The 22,282-nt window shown below is 38.7% G+C and overlaps 1 protein-coding gene across 4 annotated transcripts in view; it reads right to left on the bottom strand.

Annotated features, from left to right (window-relative positions):
• The window catches only part of usp24 (ubiquitin specific peptidase 24), a 43,144-nt gene that overhangs the window by 16,729 nt on the left and 4,133 nt on the right, over positions 1–22,282 (bottom strand). Inside the window, exons 2-39 of one of the 4 annotated variants that reach the window (XM_041269713.1) lie at positions 19,592–19,760; positions 18,886–18,953; positions 18,091–18,234; positions 17,538–17,660; positions 16,563–16,598; positions 16,220–16,285; positions 15,603–15,668; positions 15,230–15,304; positions 14,688–14,846; positions 14,310–14,424; positions 13,978–14,081; positions 13,518–13,625; positions 13,024–13,119; positions 12,515–12,676; positions 12,017–12,112; positions 11,447–11,554; positions 10,652–10,804; positions 10,037–10,168; positions 9,661–9,772; positions 9,172–9,248; positions 8,510–8,650; positions 7,896–7,949; positions 7,497–7,612; positions 7,208–7,274; positions 6,776–6,886; positions 6,220–6,318; positions 5,815–5,991; positions 5,043–5,128; positions 4,727–4,835; positions 4,481–4,639; positions 3,701–3,798; positions 3,513–3,608; positions 2,940–3,168; positions 2,210–2,372; positions 1,593–1,748; positions 1,168–1,238; positions 377–537; positions 54–115 (exon numbers count right to left, since the gene is read on the bottom strand). In XM_041269713.1, the coding sequence (XP_041125647.1) occupies positions 54–115; positions 377–537; positions 1,168–1,238; positions 1,593–1,748; positions 2,210–2,372; positions 2,940–3,168; positions 3,513–3,608; positions 3,701–3,798; positions 4,481–4,639; positions 4,727–4,835; positions 5,043–5,128; positions 5,815–5,991; positions 6,220–6,318; positions 6,776–6,886; positions 7,208–7,274; positions 7,497–7,612; positions 7,896–7,949; positions 8,510–8,650; positions 9,172–9,248; positions 9,661–9,772; positions 10,037–10,168; positions 10,652–10,804; positions 11,447–11,554; positions 12,017–12,112; positions 12,515–12,676; positions 13,024–13,119; positions 13,518–13,625; positions 13,978–14,081; positions 14,310–14,424; positions 14,688–14,846; positions 15,230–15,304; positions 15,603–15,668; positions 16,220–16,285; positions 16,563–16,598; positions 17,538–17,660; positions 18,091–18,234; positions 18,886–18,953; positions 19,592–19,760 (4,324 nt within the window). The remainder of the gene's footprint in view (positions 1–53; positions 116–376; positions 538–1,167; positions 1,239–1,592; positions 1,749–2,209; positions 2,373–2,939; positions 3,169–3,512; positions 3,609–3,700; positions 3,799–4,480; positions 4,640–4,726; positions 4,836–5,042; positions 5,129–5,814; positions 5,992–6,219; positions 6,319–6,775; positions 6,887–7,207; positions 7,275–7,496; positions 7,613–7,895; positions 7,950–8,509; positions 8,651–9,171; positions 9,249–9,660; positions 9,773–10,036; positions 10,169–10,651; positions 10,805–11,446; positions 11,555–12,016; positions 12,113–12,514; positions 12,677–13,023; positions 13,120–13,517; positions 13,626–13,977; positions 14,082–14,309; positions 14,425–14,687; positions 14,847–15,229; positions 15,305–15,602; positions 15,669–16,219; positions 16,286–16,562; positions 16,599–17,537; positions 17,661–18,090; positions 18,235–18,885; positions 18,954–19,591; positions 19,761–22,282) is intronic. The other 3 variants (XM_041269715.1, XM_041269714.1, XM_041269716.1) reach the window with 3 other exon arrangements.

The raw sequence follows: 22,282 nt of genomic DNA, 5'->3' as shown, positions 1-22,282 counted from the left end.
ATGCAACATCTAAACAGAAAATATATTTAAAAAAACGTAATGCATGCACTTACAGGTCAAATCATCAAGTAACTGGCACCTCAAATCAAAGTACTCAGCACACTGAGATAACAGCCTGCAAAAAAAAAAAAAAAAAAGACAATACATTTAATACAGAAAAAAAATAAAATGGCAGCGTCAATAAAAACTTTCAATTTTTTATTTCAACATACAGCAGCTGAGTAGACTTCAAGAATATCTTTTTGGGACATGAAATGTGTGAAACAACTAATAGCAGTAAGACCCTACACACTGGTAAAACTGATCTCTCCAGAACAGCTTATCCTGTTGATGCAAGGTTATGAAACTGCTCAGCATTGCTGTTCCTGCAGCTTACCTCTGGTTGATGCCTCTCATGATGCTGGTTGGTGACCACAGGGGCAGCTGCGCAGTCAGCACCACCCGCAACAAGAACAGGTTAGGTTTTTGCAGGTCTGGATAGGCAGAGGTATCCGTCTGGCTCAGCGTGTAGAGCTGGTCACAAGCCACACTGCGGATCTACGAAAAGGGCACAAACAAAAAACATTTAAAAACACAAAGAAAATGACCCTTCTTAAGGTCTATCCACACCAGACACGACGCAATTAGTCCTGTCATAAAAGGACATTCCGCTGCGACACTGCCTTTCACACCAGAGCTAATAAAAATGCAGAACACAGAATACCTTTTTTGCAGAATGCTAATTTCAGTAAATGTAAACAAATTGTACACATCAGCTATATCCGGTTCGCTGGAAATGGACTCCGAGATGGTTTATTTTTTTGTCGTGGAACGGTGGGTCATACGATATTTTACACTACAGTTACAGTAAATTGCGTTCAATTAGTTGTCTTCAAAATACACATTTTACAGTAGGTTGTTTATTTATTTATTACCAGGAAGAAATGTGATTTGAAAAATCTCCACTGCAAGGGCCATCCCAGTGACATCACAGAGCACATGTTGGATACACACATCAGGAGTACTTTTTATGATCACATAATTTGCTTAGTCTTCCACCACTGTCAAAGCCTACCTGCCATTGCATCTATCTGATCTATTTAACATTTACTGGCTTCATCCATTTAGAAATACTAAAAGAAACTAAATTCAGTATCAATCCATAAAACATGATGATTTCAGACTTACCTCTCCACTGGGTGATCCAAGAAGAATATCAATAATGAAATCACTTACACAAGGCAAGTTATAAAAGGAACCTGGAAATAAGAAAAAAAACAAAAAAAAAAACACACATTATTGTAACGCTTAATACAAGAAAGTAATGAAACAGCACCCACAAACTGAATTTCTAGTTAAAACACAACTCATCCAAAACACAGGACTTTTTACTGTTTGTATACAGTAAATAATTGACACAGTAAATGCATGTTTGCAAGAGCAAGGTACTGTATAAGACCCACACCCCTTATCAACACTAGGTTCAATCCCCCTCTTCCCTTCTTTCAGTCAATCAATGCCTTTTAGAAGTACTATACTGGACAAAAGGTTTTGGACAGACAGCTCTGCCTAGAATAAGCAGTAACAAGACAAAGGTTAGTGCTGTAACTCACCTAACTGCTGGCAGCGTAGCTGCAGACAGGTAACCAGTAAAGACAAGGCTTCTCGGGCAATGACAGTGTCTTTGATGGACACACAGTTCTGTTTCACACAGATCCCAGCGTGCAAGGTCGTCGGCTCTCCCTCACTCCCAGAGCTGCAATTACTACCTGAAAAAGCCATTTCCATGTAATGACATGCTTATTTCCACAGCAGTTACCATGTGAAAGCAGGAAACTATGATGGTTACCCAGTTATTAACAATATGTACGCCCTGTAATCTATGTGTTACCACAATACAGCCACCCAGAAAGAGTTCCACACTCAAAAGGTGTTTTAAAAAAACAAACAAAAAAAACACACAACAGTTTAAAAAACATTTTACCCTCATTATGAAACATAACACATAACATTATGAAACAAGCAAGTTATTTTTCTGTCTTGCGGTTGATCTGTTTGTTTTTCCTGCCGCACACTGGAAATGTACTTCCCTTGTTAGAGGGAACAGGACTCCTCCTCTGCCTTGTGTTTGCTTTACATGCTGTGGATAGGAATCCTCGAGGGCTCAGGCGGACTTACTCAAACTTCTTTTAAAGTTCATACAGTTTAAAACAGCCCTTCCTGGATTTACCTGTACTGCTGAGGCGACTGCGCACTCCCAGGGGGAACAGGGAGTTGGTGCTCTCTCTGATTGGCTGGCTGCTCCCCACCAAGTCAAGGCGCCCAGCCGCTGCTGCCCAGGTGAGGCGCATGAAGCAGGCCACAGTCGAGGTGAAGTCATTCACTTCCATTGTCTAACAAAACACAAGAGACACTTACTCACGAGGGTAAACCAGTAATCAACTCAACACTGGTTTAGGGTAAAGCCATCATTGACTTTTTCTGTAGAGCTCAGTCAAAATAACTCTGGGCAGTATTATTATTAATAATAATAATAATATAATAATAATAATAATAATAATAATAATAATAATAATAATAATAATAATACACTGGTGGCCATATCCACCATCATGCTAGGACTTGTCTAAAGAGCCAAAAAACATTAATGCTTAAAAGCTTTAAAATAATAAAAGGTCAATTGTGGCGTTCCTAGATGCACCTTAGCTCTAACAGGCTACTTCTATCACAGCAGAAGTTTGTATTTCATTTTAGAGGAATATGGTGCAAACTTAACACCCTGGCTAGTGCTTTGTCATCAGCTTGCTTGCTGCAAGCTTTAGAAATACAAGAAACTAAATCAATTAAAATGACAAACGTTTTGATTAGAAGTTTTTTTTTTTTTTTAATGTCTACAGCACTAGCATCAGTGACATTGCTGGAACTCTCAAACCTGAAGCCCAGGGCACCAGTACACTCACCTGAATGGCTACTCTTGCAGCCGGTATGATCTCCTCCACCCTGATCGACGACCGGTCTGACACGGACATCTGCCGGTAGGAGGATTTCTCGGGGGTCCCGCCGAAGGACAGCTGTCGGCTGTTCTGTCGGCTGGCATTCCGGAACGGCCTTGAGGACAGTGCGTCCACGCCGTCCTTTGATATCACCTCGTCCAGAGAACTGGGCATAGCCTGGCCCACCAATAAGAACCTGCACCCCAATGTAAAAACACAAAGTACATACAGGGTTCACTTAAGAAGAATTTTAATTCTAAGCGCTAAAAGATTTACAATTTTCTTTTTTCAATGCCGTTAATTGCATTTTCATGCTACCCGAAATAGGAGTAGAGGTTAAGGCCTGGGTCTGCAAACCACAAAAGGCAGCAAAACCCAGGTGACAGGGGAGGTCATTGCTAGCCTTTCACATCAGGTCACAAAGTGCTGGAGTGCACTTATTACTTATGAAAATAAGTAAATAAATAAGAAAATAATGACTTTGCATGAGGTTAATAATAAACAATTAATACTTTAAAAAAAGTTTTGAACTTCTAGTACCTTGCAAGCTGCAAGCAAATGGAGTAAACGCCCTGCCTGGTTTCATAGTCCACCTCTGAAGGAATAGAGTCCCTTTGCATGACATTCACCACTAAACTGCAAGCAAAAAAAATACAATAGACATGGATTGGTTTCTACATGCAGCGGGTATCAAATGCACGTACAGTGCTGAAGGATATTACCCTTACCTCAAGCCCCCTGCTTTGAGAAAGTTCTCACAGAAAGATTTCACGCTGGTTTTTGCCATTTCATCATCCGTCGTTGGCATCAACTTAGAACTGAGGACCTGCAAAAAGGGATAAAAAATGTTTTGATGTATTTAAAATTACTAAAAGACATGAGACACATAGTCCTCCAATAGCTTTACAGAACTTGGACAAAAGCAGTAGGACTTGGTAAAAGCACTTGCACACATACGCTTGGTTACGCAGCTGCAACCAGAGCACGAACACTAACAGAATGTGTGTTGCTTATTTCAGACCCCATTAAGGTCTCGTTTTCTATTTGCGGGAATTCTACTCTATTTTATCAATACTGTTTTATGAATTAATACGAACATGGTCTTCTTGCCACCGAATACATTTCAAACCCTCCCAGCACTGCTAAATAAGGGATCAAAAATGTTTTGATGTATTTAAAATTACTAAAAGACATGAGACACATAGTCCTCCAATATCTTTACAGAACTCGGACAAAAGCAGTAGGACTTGGTAAAAGCACTTGCACACATACGCTTGGTTACGCAGCTGCAACCACAGCACGAACACTAACAGAATGTGTGTTGCTTATTTCAGACCCCATTAAGGTCTCGTTTTCTATTTGTGGGAATTCTACTCTATTTTATCAATACTGTTTTATGAATTAATACGAACATGGTCTTCTTGCCACCGAATACATTTCAAACCCTTCCAGCACTGCTAAATAAAACACATGGTGGTTCTTTCAAGAGACAATGCTAGTGCCACTACCTCTAGATTGTAGAGCACTCTGAAGGTTGACATGCCAGGAGCAGAGGAGCGGAAGAGGCTCTCTAGAATGGAGGAGGCACTTTGCTGGTGCTGCTGCTTCGAGGACAGGGAGGGGGACTTTGAAGCCTGAGATCCCGACGCCACTGTAAACAAGGTTTTCTAAACAGAGTGCAAAAAAGAAAGTTAAAAAAACACAGCATTAAGCAAGGTTATATGTAAAAGGAAAGATTCATACTAACAACCTACTTGGTGACTCCATACGCTTGATTCTTTCGGGACAAAGTTATCAAGGGCATCCTGAACTTCGGGGTCCGTGGGAATTAGCAAAAGTAGTTTTCGAACTCGTAATGTTATCCTGCAATAGTTAAATACAAAACACATTTAGAGGCCCGTTTAGTGGCCTGTGCAAAATGTAATGAAAATAAGCATTTAGCAGGAGAAAAAAGGCAAACTAATTATAAAAGCATGAATTTACTGGTTACATTTTAGTTTTAATTTAATGCTTAAATTAAGATGTAAAATAAAAAATACAAGAGACCTTGCAATATCCCAAAGCACTCACCTTGGCTCGTCTAAGTTGGCAAGTTGGTACAGCATTTCAAACACATTGCACACCAGAGCCATCACCACACCAGGCAAAGACTTCTCCTGAATGCAAAAAGAAACACACTTAAATCCAGCACACTGACAGTCGGTTTCACAGACCCTGATCAGCACTAATCAAGGACTACCTGATGTTACCTTAGTGCAAGGTAGTCCAAGATTAAGACTAAAACCAGGGATTGTGAAACCAGCCCTACTATGTTGTCACTGCGAATAGTAGAAATGCATAAATTTTTCTCTGAAACATTTTGTGCTACAATATTCAAGTTCAGAATCGCCTACATGTAAAACTACATTCAAGAAATAATTAGCCAGCAGGTTGTGAAGAGCACTGCATGACGTCCGTCTCTGCAAACTCTCATCATTGGTAGATTAGTGTATTAGATGTAATATTCCGCATCATATACCCCAAACGAACAGCGAGGAGACTTGGTGCAAGCACAGCGAGTATGCCGGTGTTCCTCTCCCAGTGCAAATTGGTCAAAAAGAGACATTGTTTCCTTAAAACAATTAAATGCTGCTGCTCTTTAACTTGATTATATCACTGGTGACGCTCTCCCAAAACCTCTTCACGTTAGTAAATACAATATAACATATACTGAAAATGAGTTCAAGACCGGCGCGAGTTTGCAAATTTTATGATGGACGAATTTGTATCTGCCGCTGCTGACATGCTGCAAAGGCACAGAGTTCTGACCAACCGGCTGCAAAGGCACAAAGTTCAGACCAACCTGCTCCAGGGCGTAGGCGGAGTTGAACACGCTGCTGCTGCTGCTGCTGCTGGCAGAGGCGGAGGAGTCTGCAGAGCTGCCAGAGGGAGTGCCTGTCCCGGAGGTCTTCACTGTCAGACCCTGCTCGTCCGAGAACCCCAGCTGGTTCAGCAGCTTCTGATCTTTATTCATTGTTAACTGATAAAGGAAAAACAAACACACATGTAGACAAAATGACATGCACAATACATCGATTTGATCTGTTATGTTTATGTTATGTACAGGGGAGATTTATCATCACTGTGCAGTCAAGGATTTTAACAACGGCTGAATTAAGATCATTAACCCCCCCCAAACAACTAACTTCTAAAAACTAAAATCAAGCTTTCATGTGGCAGAAGATGTTGACTTTACACATTTACCTACCACGCTATCATTAGCGAAGATCTGGACATTATCCACAGGGCAATTTAACTGCTCTGCTATCTTCCACCTGACGCTCCCAACGGTTTCATTACTGTGTGCCTGTGGGGAAAAAATGCAAACATTACAAAATATATGCATTTAATTATGCAATCTGATGATATTATTATTATTAATTTATTTACCTTTTAATACAAAAACCTGTAATTAGTGACCGTTACTTCAATGTATTCAATGCTAAATCACTTTAATTTGCTGGTAAAGATACACTGCAGTTCAAATCAAGAGGCGAAGAGCATCTGAATGTTTGCTTCAAGATCTTAATTCTGTTTCTCTTATAAAACACACCAGCGTACAGTCTCAGAAAAGTGAACAAGCCAACAGTTAGGTACACTTGAGTTATTGCCACAGAACTAGAACAGATCAATATCCACTGCATGCATTTACAGGTACACAGCATTCTACAAGGAGCAACTCTGCTGCCGTGCACCGACAAAATGTTTTTTTAAATTGTTTTTTCACAAATTGGATTAGTCTCTCTCAGCGAGTCAGGCTGTACCTCCAGTGTGAACGTGTCTTTGGTGGACTCATAGGCGATATGCAGGGTCACAGGATGACCATGGAAGGAGGCGCCATGAGGAAGGATTGTCCGAGGAACAGAATACAGATCCTGCAAGGAAGAAACATTGCAAAGTTAGAATAGGCTTCTGCAGAGTGAGAGAAGGGAATAGCAAGACTTGCCCCAAAAAATGAATATGTTTAGATTGGTGTATGGGTTCTATCCATAAGGAAGAAGTCAGCAAATACACAGAAAACATGTTTTTATTTGTTTGTAAACTCAAGATAAAAATGGTTTCAGTATTTCATAGGGAAAAGTTTTGAAAATTATTTAAATAGAGCAGTCCCCTTACGATGTCATGTTGAAATAAAAACAATGGTAAAATAATTCTACGGCTGTTCCTGTGTGCAAAATTGCTTTCTTTTTTCTTACCTCTATAGTGAGAACGTATCGTTCTGCAAGTAGCAGCAATCTTTCAATTATTATAATTTTTGTAGACCTTCAAAGAAAAAAATTAAAATAAAAAATCATCATACATCTGAACAAGTGCTTATTATATTCATGCAATAATTGTCCATTTGACCACTGGATTAATATGGAACAGATTTTAAAATGTAGTTATGAAAACGTACACAACAGTAACTTCAATACAATTATAAACATTTTCTGAAAACTAGGTTGCATGTAATGTAGGGAGTGTTTTGCAGACTCAACACATTACCTGGAAGGTGACTGCACAGACGTGGCTACTGTAGGCATGGCTGTAGCCGTCAGCATCTTGGTAGCCCTGGTAACAGCATGAGTAAGAGTAGGTCCCCCAAGGGCTGAACTGGCAGCCTTAAAACAAATGCTTCTGGTTAAATGATTACAGCAATGCATACATTATAACTTCGGAATTCCACAACAAGATCCTTAAGCCCCATCTCCTTTGCAAACATGTCCTGGGTAAGTGTTAACAATAATGATTACATGCTATACAAGAAATGACAATCACATGTAAAAGATAAAGAACAATACCATGTTAGGTGCAGTTCACAGACTAGATGGTTAATCTTTCCAAGAAGCAGTTACTGCAAAACAGTTTCAACTTATAATTAAATGTTCAGAAAAAATTACTCACATCTAATCTTTTGTAGCAATCTGCAATGAATTTCTTGTGCAGGGACACTGAATCCTGGTAGCGAAAAAATAAAAAATGTAATTTGAACTGCATCACACTTTTACTGTACATAAAATTTAACACGGAGGTCCATGCCAACTCATAAAAATAGGCAAACAGTATTTTCTCCCCGAGATATATCAAAGCTTTTAAGGTATCTCATTCAAAATGTAGCTGCCCATAACAGCCCCAGCCCCCTATTCAATACAAGGGCAGCCAGAATTGCCGTACACGTTTAGCAAACGCTCAGTGGTAAAACAATTAGAAATACTAAATTCAAAAGACAAATATTTCAATAGGATGTCTCACTGAAGACATTCAGCAAGATGTCTAATGTTTTTCATTGAATTTATTCAGTTTAAGAATTTCAGTCCCCATATAAAAAAGAATAGAAGTGTTTTTTTTAATATATCTGTCCCATTATGAGGTGGCCATGCATGAAAGTACATATAATTATAAGAAGTCTCTTCTTCCTCACATTGCTTGCTCAAAACCCACTGACAGCCACAGTGCCAACAAGGGGGAAGAACAGTTTAACGAGCCCCTTAGCTGATAAGTTACTGAAAATAATTTACCTTTCTCATTTTGGGATTCAAGTTGATGTAGCTGTAGGTAATAATCAGCTGGATTGCTTCGTTGGCAATTTCTTCATCTGGTGACTCCATAGCTATCCTCCAGATAAAATCCATCCCTGCCAAATCCAGCCTTTCTACAAACTAGAAAGCAAGAAGCTGGCTTTTAAACATCTATCGATAATAAACCGTGTCACTGTAAAGACCAAGCTTGAAAAATAGTCATGAAGATATGCTAATAATAATAACAATATTAAATAGTCACACATCACACCATTTAAAACACTATGTTGTGCATGTTGGATGCACTAGTGTTCAAAACACACTTCTTGCAAAAACTTCCACACATGTATTGGATTTCAGCCAGGGAGCCAAAAACTTATGCTGGATAACCTGCTAATTACCAATGCATGACTGTTCAGTGCAAGCAAACAACACTAGCTGAGCAAAACCATTAAAGCCTTGGACTATTCTACAACAAGTTTTGTTGACACCTAACACAAATGCTATCTTTCTACTGCACAGCTAGTGTAGATCACTACAGATTAGATTAAAAAAAGTGTACCTAAGAATGGTTTGCAAATTTTACTGAGAACACTCTTGTTTTCAGTACTTTGAACTTAACGTTCAGCTTTATTGCAACACACAGAGAAGTGGACTCATACCAACTGAGTTCCTTGTCTTTTCAAACGATGGTCAGACAGATTCACGCTCTCAAAGAAGGTCTTGAAAAGGTTAAACCCTAAAAACAAAACAGAGGAATACAGATACAGCTTTAGGAGGTTTCTGTGTTGGAGAAAGCTGGAGCAGGAACACATCCACCCCCATCACTGCCGTCAGCTGATTACAGACATGTCACACAGTCTACTGTCTAACTCTCAAATTCATTCATCTATTTAAATGTTAACTAACTAGTGCCGCACAATGAAACATAAGTACTTTTAATGGTTAAGGCAAAACAGAGAACCACTAATTGTGTAGCAAGATACAACACTGAGAAATGGACAGAAGGTTTTGATAAATAGTTTCGATCTAATCTTAATAAAAAACAAAAATCAAGCTGCCACGTAGTTGGGTATCGTTTTTATTTCACATTTCCTGCAGGGAAGTGTGTAAAAACAGCCTGCATGATGCAATCGGTAGTTGGCTCATACCATTCATGGTGATTTCATAAGGCTCCAACTTGAGGATTTTCTCTTTGAAAAGCTGCTGCTGGACGTCACTCTCCAGATCATGCTGTCCTTTTGTAAACCACTCAAAGCACATCTGAATAAACATAAGGCAGATCGATGAATCAACTGTTTTTCCAAATTTACAGCTCAAAACTAAAAATAATATTCAGCAAAGATCGGCGATAGTGCAGGTCCATAAAACAAAACAAAAAAAAACCCTCCTCCTGGATATTAGTTGCCACCCAAATATCACACATGTTTAAAATGTCCTTTATGTACATCTACACGCATATGCACTGCAATTGTCAAATTACTCATTTTGAATGTAAATAAGCTTATTTTGAAAAGCACTCTTTACCTCTCGATCAAGTTCACAGATATCCATCCCAGACACCAGGCACTCCCAGATGTCCTTAGCCCTGTTCCATACAAGATACAAGCTGGCCTCTTGCAGGAAAAAAGCCATGAATCTCAGATGCGCTTCCAGGTACTGCAAGGAAAAGTCAGACATCTGGATATAACCATCCCTTAGATTTTACCAGATGTCAAGAGACCATCAGTTACATAGAAAACATTTACGTCTGCACATGTCACGCGTGACATAATGCGTGCATTTCCATCATAAATAAATGCTGTATTTATTAATCATTTAGAAAGGCTTAACAAATAAATACATTGGAAAACATGAGAAAAGTTCTGTTTGACTTTTTATTAACACTGAAGCTCCAAGAAAAGGAAAAAATACTGAACTCCTGCTGCCTTAAAAAACAGGTCTACAATCCCTAGTAACCAGCAGGAGACCTCACCACAAACCAATACAATTGCCCACTGCAGGTCATCCAGCACATAAAACAACAAGACTACCCTGTAGGAAATTAACTGATGTAACGTTCTGCGAGGTCTGGCAATTACCTCTAGGTCCTTGGTCCTATCGATTCACTAGCGTGCTTTGCAGGTTCCGCTCTCATCTTACCTCTTGATAAGTGTATCTGCCGTCCACCAGCGTGGATCCAGACAGCCCAGCGGGGCCTGCTGCAGACACAGCGAGCCTATGGCAGGAGACCAGGCTGCCTGTTATCAGCTTAACGATTTCGAAGTTCTTCTTCAGATCCTGAATAATGCTCTGCTGAGAGCAACAAAGATTGCCACAAGTTCAGTTTTTTTTGTAAAGCTCTACTATAAACATGCACCAATTTTTCCAGGAATTAAATAAATAAAACAAAATGCACAGCAACAACACTAAAAATAACAATAACAAAGCACACTCATTTTAGATGCATTTTGGAGCCAATATTGGCAATATTCTAAATGTATAAGTTTACAAAAAGAAATTATTCAAAAGAGGTTTCTTTAATCCAAAAAAAGAGACAGAAGAGCTCTTGTTGAAAACAATTCCTTCTTCAAGACAAGGTGTCACTCCTGCTTGGCTTTTGTCCTGGTCCTGGATAAGTGCTTGAACAATACAAAGGCCACATAAACCGCTCAAAGCTTAAAAATGCAGGGCCATAGCTTTACTTTTTGCATCACTGTAGCAGTGTTCAGCTGCAGCAATAACTACAACGACAACACACACAGACAGCAGTGCAGTACAAATCAGCAGATATGCAGGGTTATATGGCAATTAAGCACAGTTTTAGAAACTCAAACTAGTCGTGCACAAAGTTTCAGGACTACCCTCATTAAAGTAAACCCTTTACACGATCAAGGAGCTTGTGCAATCAAAGTTCTGAAACCCTGACCTGCTGACAACCAGCTGCTGTTCCCTTACCTTGTCTTGCTTCTGATAGGTCTGCTTGATGAAGGAGCGTGTGATCTCATGGAGCTGGCGCAGAGCCGGCACAACCCAGACCGCCTGGGGGTTACTCTGCAGGGATGACTGCAAGAGAGGCAAAGGATGAGAGTGAACAGTGAAGACAAAGAAAGATCCAGAAGCCAAGAGGCTCATTCCAGAGAATTCCTTTGTCTTTAAGGTCTGCTCCGCCATTTAACAATGACAAAATAAAAAGAAGCAGTGAGCTAAAAGCTTGAGAAGGGCTTGCCTTCCAAGATTCCTCAAACTTGCACTTCTTCATTTCAAACTTCTTATACTCATTATTTTAATGTAGTGGCTTCTAAAAAAACAATATACAAAACAAGAATTGTCAAACAGCCCAATAACTGGCATAATAAAAAAGAAATCTAAATAAAATCAATGGGTTAAAAAAAAAAAAAAATAATTCCCCCAATCAGACCCCAAATTATTAATTAGAGTTCTCTTGCAATTTGAGTGATTGGAAGCTATTTGTACAGTATACAGTACATGTAGACACTGTACCCTGTATATTTTATGTTTTCTTACTTTTGAAATTGAATCTGGTTTCTTCTTGCCCCAGGAACCCGTTAGAAAAGAGACTTGTGTCTCCATGGGCGTTTTTGTTTCCTCCTGAATTAGTATCTAAAAAAGTAAACTTAAATGGCATTTAAATGCTTTCCTTTGTCCTTAAAATTTACTTTATATATATATATATATGTGTGTGTGTGTGTGTGTGTGTGTGTGTGTGTGTGTATACTGTACATGGGTTTCACCCAGCTGACCAGAACTAGGTATACAAGTATACAATTCACCAACAACAATAAATACGTTCTTAAATGGCAGGCAAATTAAGTCCAATAACGCATACTGTATTATGCATGAAAACACAATGCACACTTTGCTATGACCATATTCATTTCCTTTTACCAAAGCTGAAAAGCCAGATCATCCCTTATGAAACCAGCCATTCCTTATACCTGGAGATATGTTTTAAGATCAGCAGAAACAGAAAGAAAGTAGTCTGTTCATATCTCAATGGCCCACCTTCTTGATGTCCTCAATGCACTTGATGATGTAGTTCCTCTTCACTGCCTCCTTGACCGCGTAGGCATCGCTCAGGATGGCGAGGTGCTCCTCCAGGGCCTGCTGTACCAGGCTAGTGGGCAACGTTGGCAAGTGGGCCAGCTCCCAAAGAACCTCCAGCACCTGAGGGAATCACAAAACAACACCAACTGGATGCAAGAACATTGTCCGATTCCTTGCACTGCAGCTGGTAAACCAATTCTGAAAGCTACGATTCCTGGGAAAACGTTCTTATCTCTGTTTGCCATTGTGAGTTTGGTTCACAACCGACTTAGTTTTCTGTGAAATAAGGGGATCATTCAATTATCTCTAAAATGCATGAGGTATTTCATGATTTACTTAAATGCACTATTTTATTGCACTGTTTTGTTAGTATTTGATAAGCATCTTCCAAGACAACACTGTTTTCTTTAGCCAACCTGACCAGGCAGTGCAGGGATTGATCTAGATCTTCTGCTCCGAATCCCTACCTTTCCAGTGGTGACCTCGGAACGAGCCTCCCGACCAATTCGCCCAATGAGGCTCAACAGCTTCTGCCGCACCCGGTCACTCTCCATCTCCCAGCTCTGAAAGGGACCTTTGTGTTACTCAGGTCAATGCTGAAGAGGATTACACGAGACTTACTGGCTATTAAAATGTTGAGCAACTAGGAAATTTTATATATATATAATTTTTTTGTACTACAACTGTAGAAATCTATATTGTTGCTTGCCAATGCCATATTGCTATAATGCATTCAATCTGTAAAACCAACAGATCTAGGACTACTGAATTTATTTATTTTTTAAACAAACAGAACTAGACTAGTTAACATTAGGAATGAAGTTTAGGTTTCACATAAAGCGCTTAAAAAAGGGACCACACAGGTATATGTTTAGGTTAAGTAAAAGTTCAGAATGGGTTTTAGCAATACATATGGCCAAGGCAAACTATACCTCCTGTCACAGATTTAATTGTAACCTACTTTCTGAATAAGAACAAACAGGTGGCTGAGCTGATCAAAGTTGAACTTCACAGCTGCTGCAGCAATGATGGTGTGGATATTCTCGATAACAGTGGAAGACTGGCCAGCCTTACAAGAAGGAAAGAAAGGAGAAAAATAAAATAAGACTATAAATTGCCCGGAACAAGCAAACTTAGGAAATCACCTTGCTTCAAAATAAGCGCCTGTCTCAGCATGTGCAAAACCTGTTTCTCACTTCTTTCAAAAGTGACAAGATAAGGCTCTTTTTAGGAGAGGACATTCTGTAGCATTTAGTAAAACAATAAAAGATGTGACATGTACAAGTACAGCAATGCTGCAGCGTTCAGAGTCATCGGTTTTTAGTTCTTTTGCGATGTTTGGTTTCATTTAAGAACTGCTTGGTCTTTGGCACTAACATTTCATAAAAAACACAAGGTTGGATTAGCTGCTGTATACCCACCTGTATTCTCCAGATTTTAGATAATTCATCCAAAGAGAGTTTACTCCCCAACAGCTCGATAATTCCCTTTATGCGATCACAATACTGTGCCTGGTCAATGTTCCCTAGGAAAATAAAAGAATTTGAAGAGGTTACGAATCTTGTGAAATAATTATAATAATGTATTTAAAAAGCAGATTATCACCCCTTTCCACTTTATTACAAAGAATAAAAACAAAACAAAACAAAAAAAAGCACACAGTACAACGGAATCCATTATTGTGAATCCAAAAATACAGAGTTTAGCTGCCAAATAAAAAAAACTAAAAAACAATTATATTAAAAAAATGTACCTTCCAGGGCTATTGACAGAACAGAGTTTTCTACCAGCCAGTCCAATAACTTATCAGTGTCGATGGCATTCTTCACTGTCTTGGACACTGTACTGTCTTCTATCAACTTAGTAACCTGCACAAACACAAAACAATTGCAGAAACTACTGTATCTAATACATAAATATAATAAATCATAAATGACTGTCCTCTGCCAATTATAAAAACTTGAAGGAGCATCACTAGCAACAAGAGATGTAGATTTCCTCTTCCTCTACACACACAACATCCCAGTGATAAAAAAAGAACGGTCAAATAAAAATGTTAATTGAATTGTGACCTACATCTTTAATCAGCTCACTGCAGTTCTGAACTAGGAGCCAAAAAATTCCTCCTCACCTCCTTCAGGGAATTCATCTTGGCACTGAAGTGTGGCGTTTTCAGCATGCGCAGGAGGATGTCCAATCGAAGGTCGTCCACCACTGTGACAAGGTCAGGCTGAAACCTCATACACAACAGCTTTATAGCAGACAGGAGCTCGGGGATGCTGACAAGCCGCTACACCAAACAAAAAATTATTTCACAAGATTCGTAACCTCTTCAAATTCTTTTATTTTCCTAGGGAACATTGACATTACACTTTGCGTTTTTACACTGTGTTGTGGGACATATTAAGCTGAAATATTTAGATGTGGACCTTTAAAATCTCTTCCACAGAAACTGTTTTACCTAGGAAAGACATTTCTGTAACATGTGATGGCTATACGAAAGCTCAATTTTAGTGTCTGTCTGTCTTTGTGTTTGTGTATATGGATCTTCAGCATATCTATCTATAACATTATTGGGGAACCACGATAAAAGGGCGAGCAGATTTGTTTTAATTCATATTGTTTGTAATAAAAGAAAGAAACATTTCATTTTATCTTGAACCCCCCCATTACCTTATCTTTCAGATCTTTTTCCTCCACGTTCTGCACGTATGTGATCATTTTGTGAATAACTGGGTCCAGCATGGGCTGTGGAAAACAAATCAAATAAATCAGACAAACTTCCTCATACATTATGACAAATTGTGCCTATCAGTTTTAGCCATACCAACAATACATTGATATCAATATGACTAAGTATGACTCTTATCGAGACTACCAATTGTCAGTAACAAAGACTATATTTTAACACAATCAACAGTTTTCCACAAAAACAGTACATTAATAAAAGATAATACCTGGAAGGGGGGTGGGGGGGGGGGGGGGGGGGGGTGGGGGGGGCAGTCCTGTGGTGAAAGTGCCAGAGTTAGCTGCAGAATGTCTGCACCTGTACTAGAGCGGAGTTCAGATACTCCGCACACACTCCTAGGGGCTGCACCAAAGCAGAGACGCACTGAAAAAGAGCAAACATAACAAAATGTGCTCACAATACATCACAGCATAGCAGAACTGCATGTTAAGAACTCAATAAAGTCAACAATGAAGTAGTTCTGGCTGCATCCATTCAGTTGTTTATTAGATCTTACAGTAACAGAGAAGACGACGACGACGACTGCGTTTCAGAGGATTTACAGGTGGTCCTGTCGCTAGAGATATCTTGTCAAGGCGTGCTTGTACATTTTCCCCATGAGGGGTATGGCAAAAGCAAACAGCCTTTTTCCCCCTGTTTATTTATTTTTGCTATATAATGATGCAAAAAGAAATTTGGTGAGCAAACAACAAATGTTTGTCTGGAAAAGTAAAGAGTGCAATAAACAATACCAACTAATTCAATTTGCAATTTCAGAACACAGGAAACAAAAGGATCTGCTAACTACATGCATTTGATATGAAACACTGTCTCTGGTAAAGTACTCCCCCGGCTGTTAATCTATTTAAAGACGACAGAGAATAAGAACGCTGGCTTTCTCGAATAAGGAGCTGAAAACTGCAATAATTACTTACCCCAATTTCTATTTCCTCAGAGCCCAATTTGGATTGAATAGCAGCAAACCCACCCAGTTCTCCAAACTAAGAAAAAACAAAATCACACATCATACCGAAATTCAGAATAAAGCACTTAATTTTCTACAACAGGGACACGTTTGACTATTTCAGTGCTTCCTTTTATTGTGGCTGTCTGACTGACATAAAAAGTTAGACGTAAACAAAAACAAGAGTAAATATAGTACATGTACAATTTACAGTCAACTTGAATAAGCCCAATTTGTGAATTGAGTGTGCATTAGCATTTCAATAGACCACTTCTACTTTTTACGAGAGGTTCAGATCAATGGTTTTTACTTACCCGATTTACCAAATCTACAAGCCAACCATGAGGCTCCTGCAAGACAAATTACATTGTTTATGCATGGTGTCAACACTCCATTTAGCCTTTTTACTACTGTTATCACACAGTGGCGTACTGTACATACTGCTATCAACCGCTGCTGCTTTAGAAATGGATGGGAATTCTGCAGCAGTCTTCAGCTGCCTTGGAGACAGCTTGGGGGTTTTGAGCAGTGGCCATGAATCAATTTCAATACTGGAGCAACTGTACTTATTGCAGACATCACGAAAAAAGCAAGGCAAGAGGAACAGCAGACTTCTAGCTACAGAACTCTTTGATGTAACACCAGTAACTGTGTGGTACATGCTGCTGAACATTGAAAAGGGACCAACACTGAAGTGTCTACAGTAAACAAGCAAACAACCTTTAAATTCACCAAACAGTGTACTACAATATACCATCAACCGTAAGAGAACAAGAAAACATAGAACCAAGATTTAGGCAAAGCATTTTGGGGGTACAATCCATTTTGTGCTATTGACAAATATATTTGTGGTTATATGTCACTCATTATATTGCCACAAGGAAAAATGCAGATCTAAGGCTTGTGCAAAAGAAAGCTTGCATAATAAAGTTACTCAGCTAGCCTGCCTTGCCCTCTGATTCACAAACCGAAAACGTTTTAGGACAGTTTAATCACGGTTCTGCAGAGACAAAGGCGGCACGCATTTCAACAGAGTTTTGCAACATCTGTAGTGCATTTCCATGCTGCACTCAATACTGGTAAACAGGGGGCTTAAAGAGTCAAGCACACTGTATCATTAAGACACACAGAGTCATTTAAATCATTCTAAAAAAAAAAAATTAAAAAAACAGATCACATTTTTATTTTAGGATGTGCTTGCACAAAGGAAACACATTATCACTAATGCAATGCATTCTTGTTTAATCAATTGCACACACTAGCTAGTAAGCCAGCTTTTGGCAGCATACCTTCTGGAAGCTGGAACTAAGTGAGACAGCAAACATGCTTCCTTCACCAAAGACTTCAGACCAGTTCCTCTGGCAGGCTTTCATCCGGTTTTTGAAATGGTATTCATTGTCGGGGTTGAAAGCCTAGAAAAGAATTAAAGACAGTGAAACCATTATCCAAAACAAGAGGATTCTGGGTTACTCAAAACAAAAAGTATAACAGCGCATTTAACAGAATCCTGACTAACCAACACAGCTGAATATCAAAATGGAATTCGCCAGAGAATTGCAAATAGAAGTGTGACTGACTATCTGACCACATACCAGCATTTGAAACCTTAAATTCAAAACATTATCTAAAGCTGCAGTACAATTACTACAAAGTGTTACAAAGTAAAAATACCTTGGGGCCTGGTTAAAAAAAAAAGATTGGTTCAATATCTGTTAATGCGTAAAATGCATTAGATTTAATTAAAGTATTCATTACTTTTAGACAGCCTGTGGGTTTGCAGGTTTTCTTCAAATGCAGTGCAATGACACCTTCTGGTATAAAGACATTTAAACAGATAGATACCATTGTCAGCACTCCCAGGAGGCCAACAGGGATGGGCTCCAATTTCACTCTTTCTGCCACCAAATCCACCAGCAACATCAGCATGTTGTAGATACCTTCGTGGATTTCAGTACCCCACTTATGGACGGCACTTGACGTCAGCAACTAGAAAAAATAAAAAATAAAGAAAAGAATGACTGATAGAGATAAAATACATAAAAACACACATCTGCTTCAAGTAGTGTACCATTATTATGTGTACAGTATGTAGTTCAGAACTGTTAAAATCTACCGAAGTAAAACTGAAAACAAACTGCTTTTTAAAAAATGCAAAGCTTTACTTAAATCAAATCTTGCTATCCAATAGTGATTTGGTTAATTTCCTCCACCAACACATAGACAAATTAGTTGTCAGTCTGGAGTTGTTAGCCTGGGGAAAAACAAACTAAATACAGCTGCCAGCTGTCATGGCCAAGCCAAAAAAAAAAGATCCAAAGTAGTAGGTTCCAGAACTACCCCTGTTTAGGTATATAATTGAAAAATATCCGGAGTTTGAACAGGCCCCTGATAAATCTGTTCTGAATTAAGTGATTGCACTTCTCATCAGAGCATCACCTGAGACCATGTTTACTAATAAGATACACTGTTCATGCAACAATGTATTTAACAAACTCCTGGCTCTTGATCATTTAATGAATATATTTGATTGAAGGTAGTTCAGAAGCCCAAGACTGGATGCCAAGCAGAGGTTCAGTCAAGAGCTTCTCCCCGTCTGAATACATTTCATACACAAAGAAATCTTCCTTCATTCATTACCTTTTTGAATGCTTCAGGCATACATCTGTCTATGAAGCGCTTGCAGTTCTCGTCTGCATCAGCAAGACCTGCATACAACAAGACAATTCAGTTTACTTTTATTCTTAAAGCAGTGGTAATCTTGTTCTACGTTTGCAATATGTTAGTTTAGGTTATGAAAATATTTGAAAGACAATGCTGTGGATAAACCACTGCATTCTGGAACCTGTGCTGTAGGTCACAAGGTTTGATTGCAGGAAGACCACTGGATTTAGTTTGAACTACAACACAGGCAAAATAGTTTGCAACCCTGCTTAGCTATCCTTCTAGGGGGAGAAGAGAATGGGATAATATTTACAGTGCTAGTAAGTTATGTAAATTGCATCTTAGCATCTTGGTTAGCATGCCTTTAAACAATACAATAAAAACAGATACAAAACAGTAAGCCAGCTCTGTAAAGCTTAGAACAAACTTATAAATAAATATGGAAATATACATTAACATTTTGTATTTGGTTATAGGAAATGAAGAAAAAAAGAAAAGCATAAACCACCGTATTTAAAGCCAACTTTTGATTTTGGTTGCTGTTTTTTGTCAAACTAATGAAAGGGGATGAATAAAACGGTATCACAGAGGTAAACATTATCAAGGCAAACAGTATGGCAGAGCTTCTTGCAGCTTTGAGTGCAAAGAGGTCACTGCATGAGCAGCAAGCACTTGTACTCACTCAGCTTGGCCAGGCATGTGGAAGCAATCAGGCACTTGCCCAGCGATTCCTCGCGTTTGTAAGGTATGGACCAGTGATCAGTAAACACCCGGCTCTCCAGCTCATACAGGTTAGTGGTGGGGAACTCAGCGTTTCCCCCAGAACAGTTCCCATTCTCATCATTGTTCTTCTGCAAGACAAAAACAAAATTTAAGAAAAAAAAAAGAGAGAGGTTTTAGAGACAGTGAAGCGTGAAGAGCTTGCTATGCCATCAAGATCCCACAAATACCTCCACTGTTTGTTTTCAAACACAGGCTCCCTTGAGAAAGGCAAGGATTATACAGACGCACGTTGGACAACTGTCTCTCTCTCTCAATATCTATTCAAAGCTATTAACACTGCACAAGTCATAATCCTCTATGCCACATCAGTGCGTAATAAGAAAAGAAAAGGCTGTCGATCAGGACTTTCAGCAGCGCATCATCTATATAGCTCTGTGTTTACAAAGCTTAGAAAATCTGCTACTGTAATACAGGGTAGGCTTTTAGGCAACAGTTTTATTACCGTTCAGAGCAGAGAAAATCTGACACAAAGTCAATGATGTTATACTAAGGAAGGAAGATGCTTAACATCTGATCTCGTTATACCTATCATATGTAGTGATTCAGTTTGAAGGTCCACCTGGACTTCAATTTTAAAAAAAGACAGTCAAGTGCTGCTGAGACTTCTGAATTAGTCATTGGGCTGGGCAACAGGCTGCTGTTTCTATGCTGTCAAAGGTCTATTTATGATGCTATCTAAAGTGTAGCGCATCGTAGGATTACAGGACTTGTTGTAACCCCAATGAAACCGACTAATACAGCAAGCAATGCATCTTTAGATGCATACAGTGTATGTTTCACTTCAATGTACACTTCCCTTTCTGCTGGAGCTCACTGCGGTAAACCAAGAGCTTCTCAAAACCAGTATCCAAGCGCCTGACATTCAACTAATATGAAACTAAATACAGAAAAAAAGGCACATAGATAACCTCATACACACAATGACAAAAAAACAAACGGTTAACTTCAGTCCAAATGGTTGAAACTGCTGAGCTACAGCCAAGCCCAATGTTGGCCATACCAGGGATTGGTCAAGATTGGCTGCAATATTTGTAGGATGCTACAATTACACGCTAGTATCAGGGTGGGGGTCAATTCCTGTTTTTCATTTGCAATTCCTTTTTAAAATCAATTCCAATTCTGATTCCATTTGAGCAATTCCATTGATTGACCTAAATTGCAATTAGCAGTATTGTATTAAAATAAGTCTCTCACACATTGGCAACAAACCACTTAAATTGAAGTCACTGATAGTCAATTAAATTGGCTTCAACTGTCTCTAATTGGTAAAAACAAAACAAAACCACAATAAGGTCTCTAATAGGTAAAAAAAAATAAAATACCAAAAATATTCTGCAACATAAATGCTGAATCATTGTTTATTTAACCAAAATGTATAAAAACTAATAAGCTAAAAATAGTATTTAAGTAGCAAATATGTACTACACACAGTTTGCAATTTCCTTTTATTAACAAATACCAAATCAACAGCAGCATCACGCTCTAAAGGGTATTCTTATTCTGCTGTCAGCGGTCAAGAAATACAGGCAAAAGCTGATTTGACATCAAGGAGAGAGTGAATCTGTGTGGGGTTTTGCTCTGGCTGTTAGTGATCAATCAGTCTGAACGGTGAGGTGGTATGCAGTTTTGGGAATGCGATCAAATTATTCATTAGATTCTAAACAACACTGCCTCATTATACATGAGGGGGAATAGAAAACAAAATCTGAAGTCAATGTAGTTTGCTGTAACCGAATAAGGATGCAGTCTTATTTCTATAAACAATTTTTATACAATGACTGTGGCCATGGACGGACTGCTTTCTTTTAAAGCCAGGCAAAGTCAACCTGTACAGTCAGCACAATAAGCTTAAGGATCGTGTGCCAGTACTGTGCAATTCTAAATCAGTTTGCTAACTAAAGACATTTGTTTTGCAATTTTTGAAACAGGCTGTATTGCTCATAGTTTCTCAGCAAGTAGTACATTTGTTTTTCTTAAAAGATAGTACTTGCATTCTAGAGACTGTAAAATGGATATAGGATTACTATTTAGATTCAATTCTGTTTGGGTTTAATCCTCTGGAATGCAGCTACCGTGGAAATAGGTTTTAGTCTTTAGGGATTACTGCTCTCTAATTAAGATTTGCTTAGCATTATCAGTAAATTATCTGTGAAACTGTTCTGCTAATACTGGATATTCACTCATGGAGTTATGTGTGTTACTTATTTGACATGTTTTTCCAAACACAGCTTATCTTATAAAATTAATCTTATATCAATCAGTGTTTCACCTCATTTAAAGCAAGCTGCTCAAAACTGCTAAACATTTGTAAACAAGCAAAATGATTTACAGGACTCAACGGAAGTCTTACAAATTTCTCAGCTCTGAAGCACCTCGGCACCAGCATTTTCTTCACTCAGAACTACAGAAGAATGATTATTAAAAGCAAGACACTGTTTATCATGCTCCACATTACAAAAAAACCCAAAAAACCAAAAAAAACACAAAACATAAAATGGCATTTGTCAATATAGGTTAAAATGCATTCAAACGATTCACACTTTTGTCTGTTCATCTTTCAGTGCGGGAAAATCCTGCAGAGATATTTTAA

Source organism: Polyodon spathula, chromosome 14 (assembly GCF_017654505.1).
Source record: "Polyodon spathula isolate WHYD16114869_AA chromosome 14, ASM1765450v1, whole genome shotgun sequence".
Lineage (NCBI taxonomy): Eukaryota > Metazoa > Chordata > Actinopteri > Acipenseriformes > Polyodontidae > Polyodon > Polyodon spathula.
This window is presented reverse-complemented; position numbering and strand designations above follow the sequence as displayed.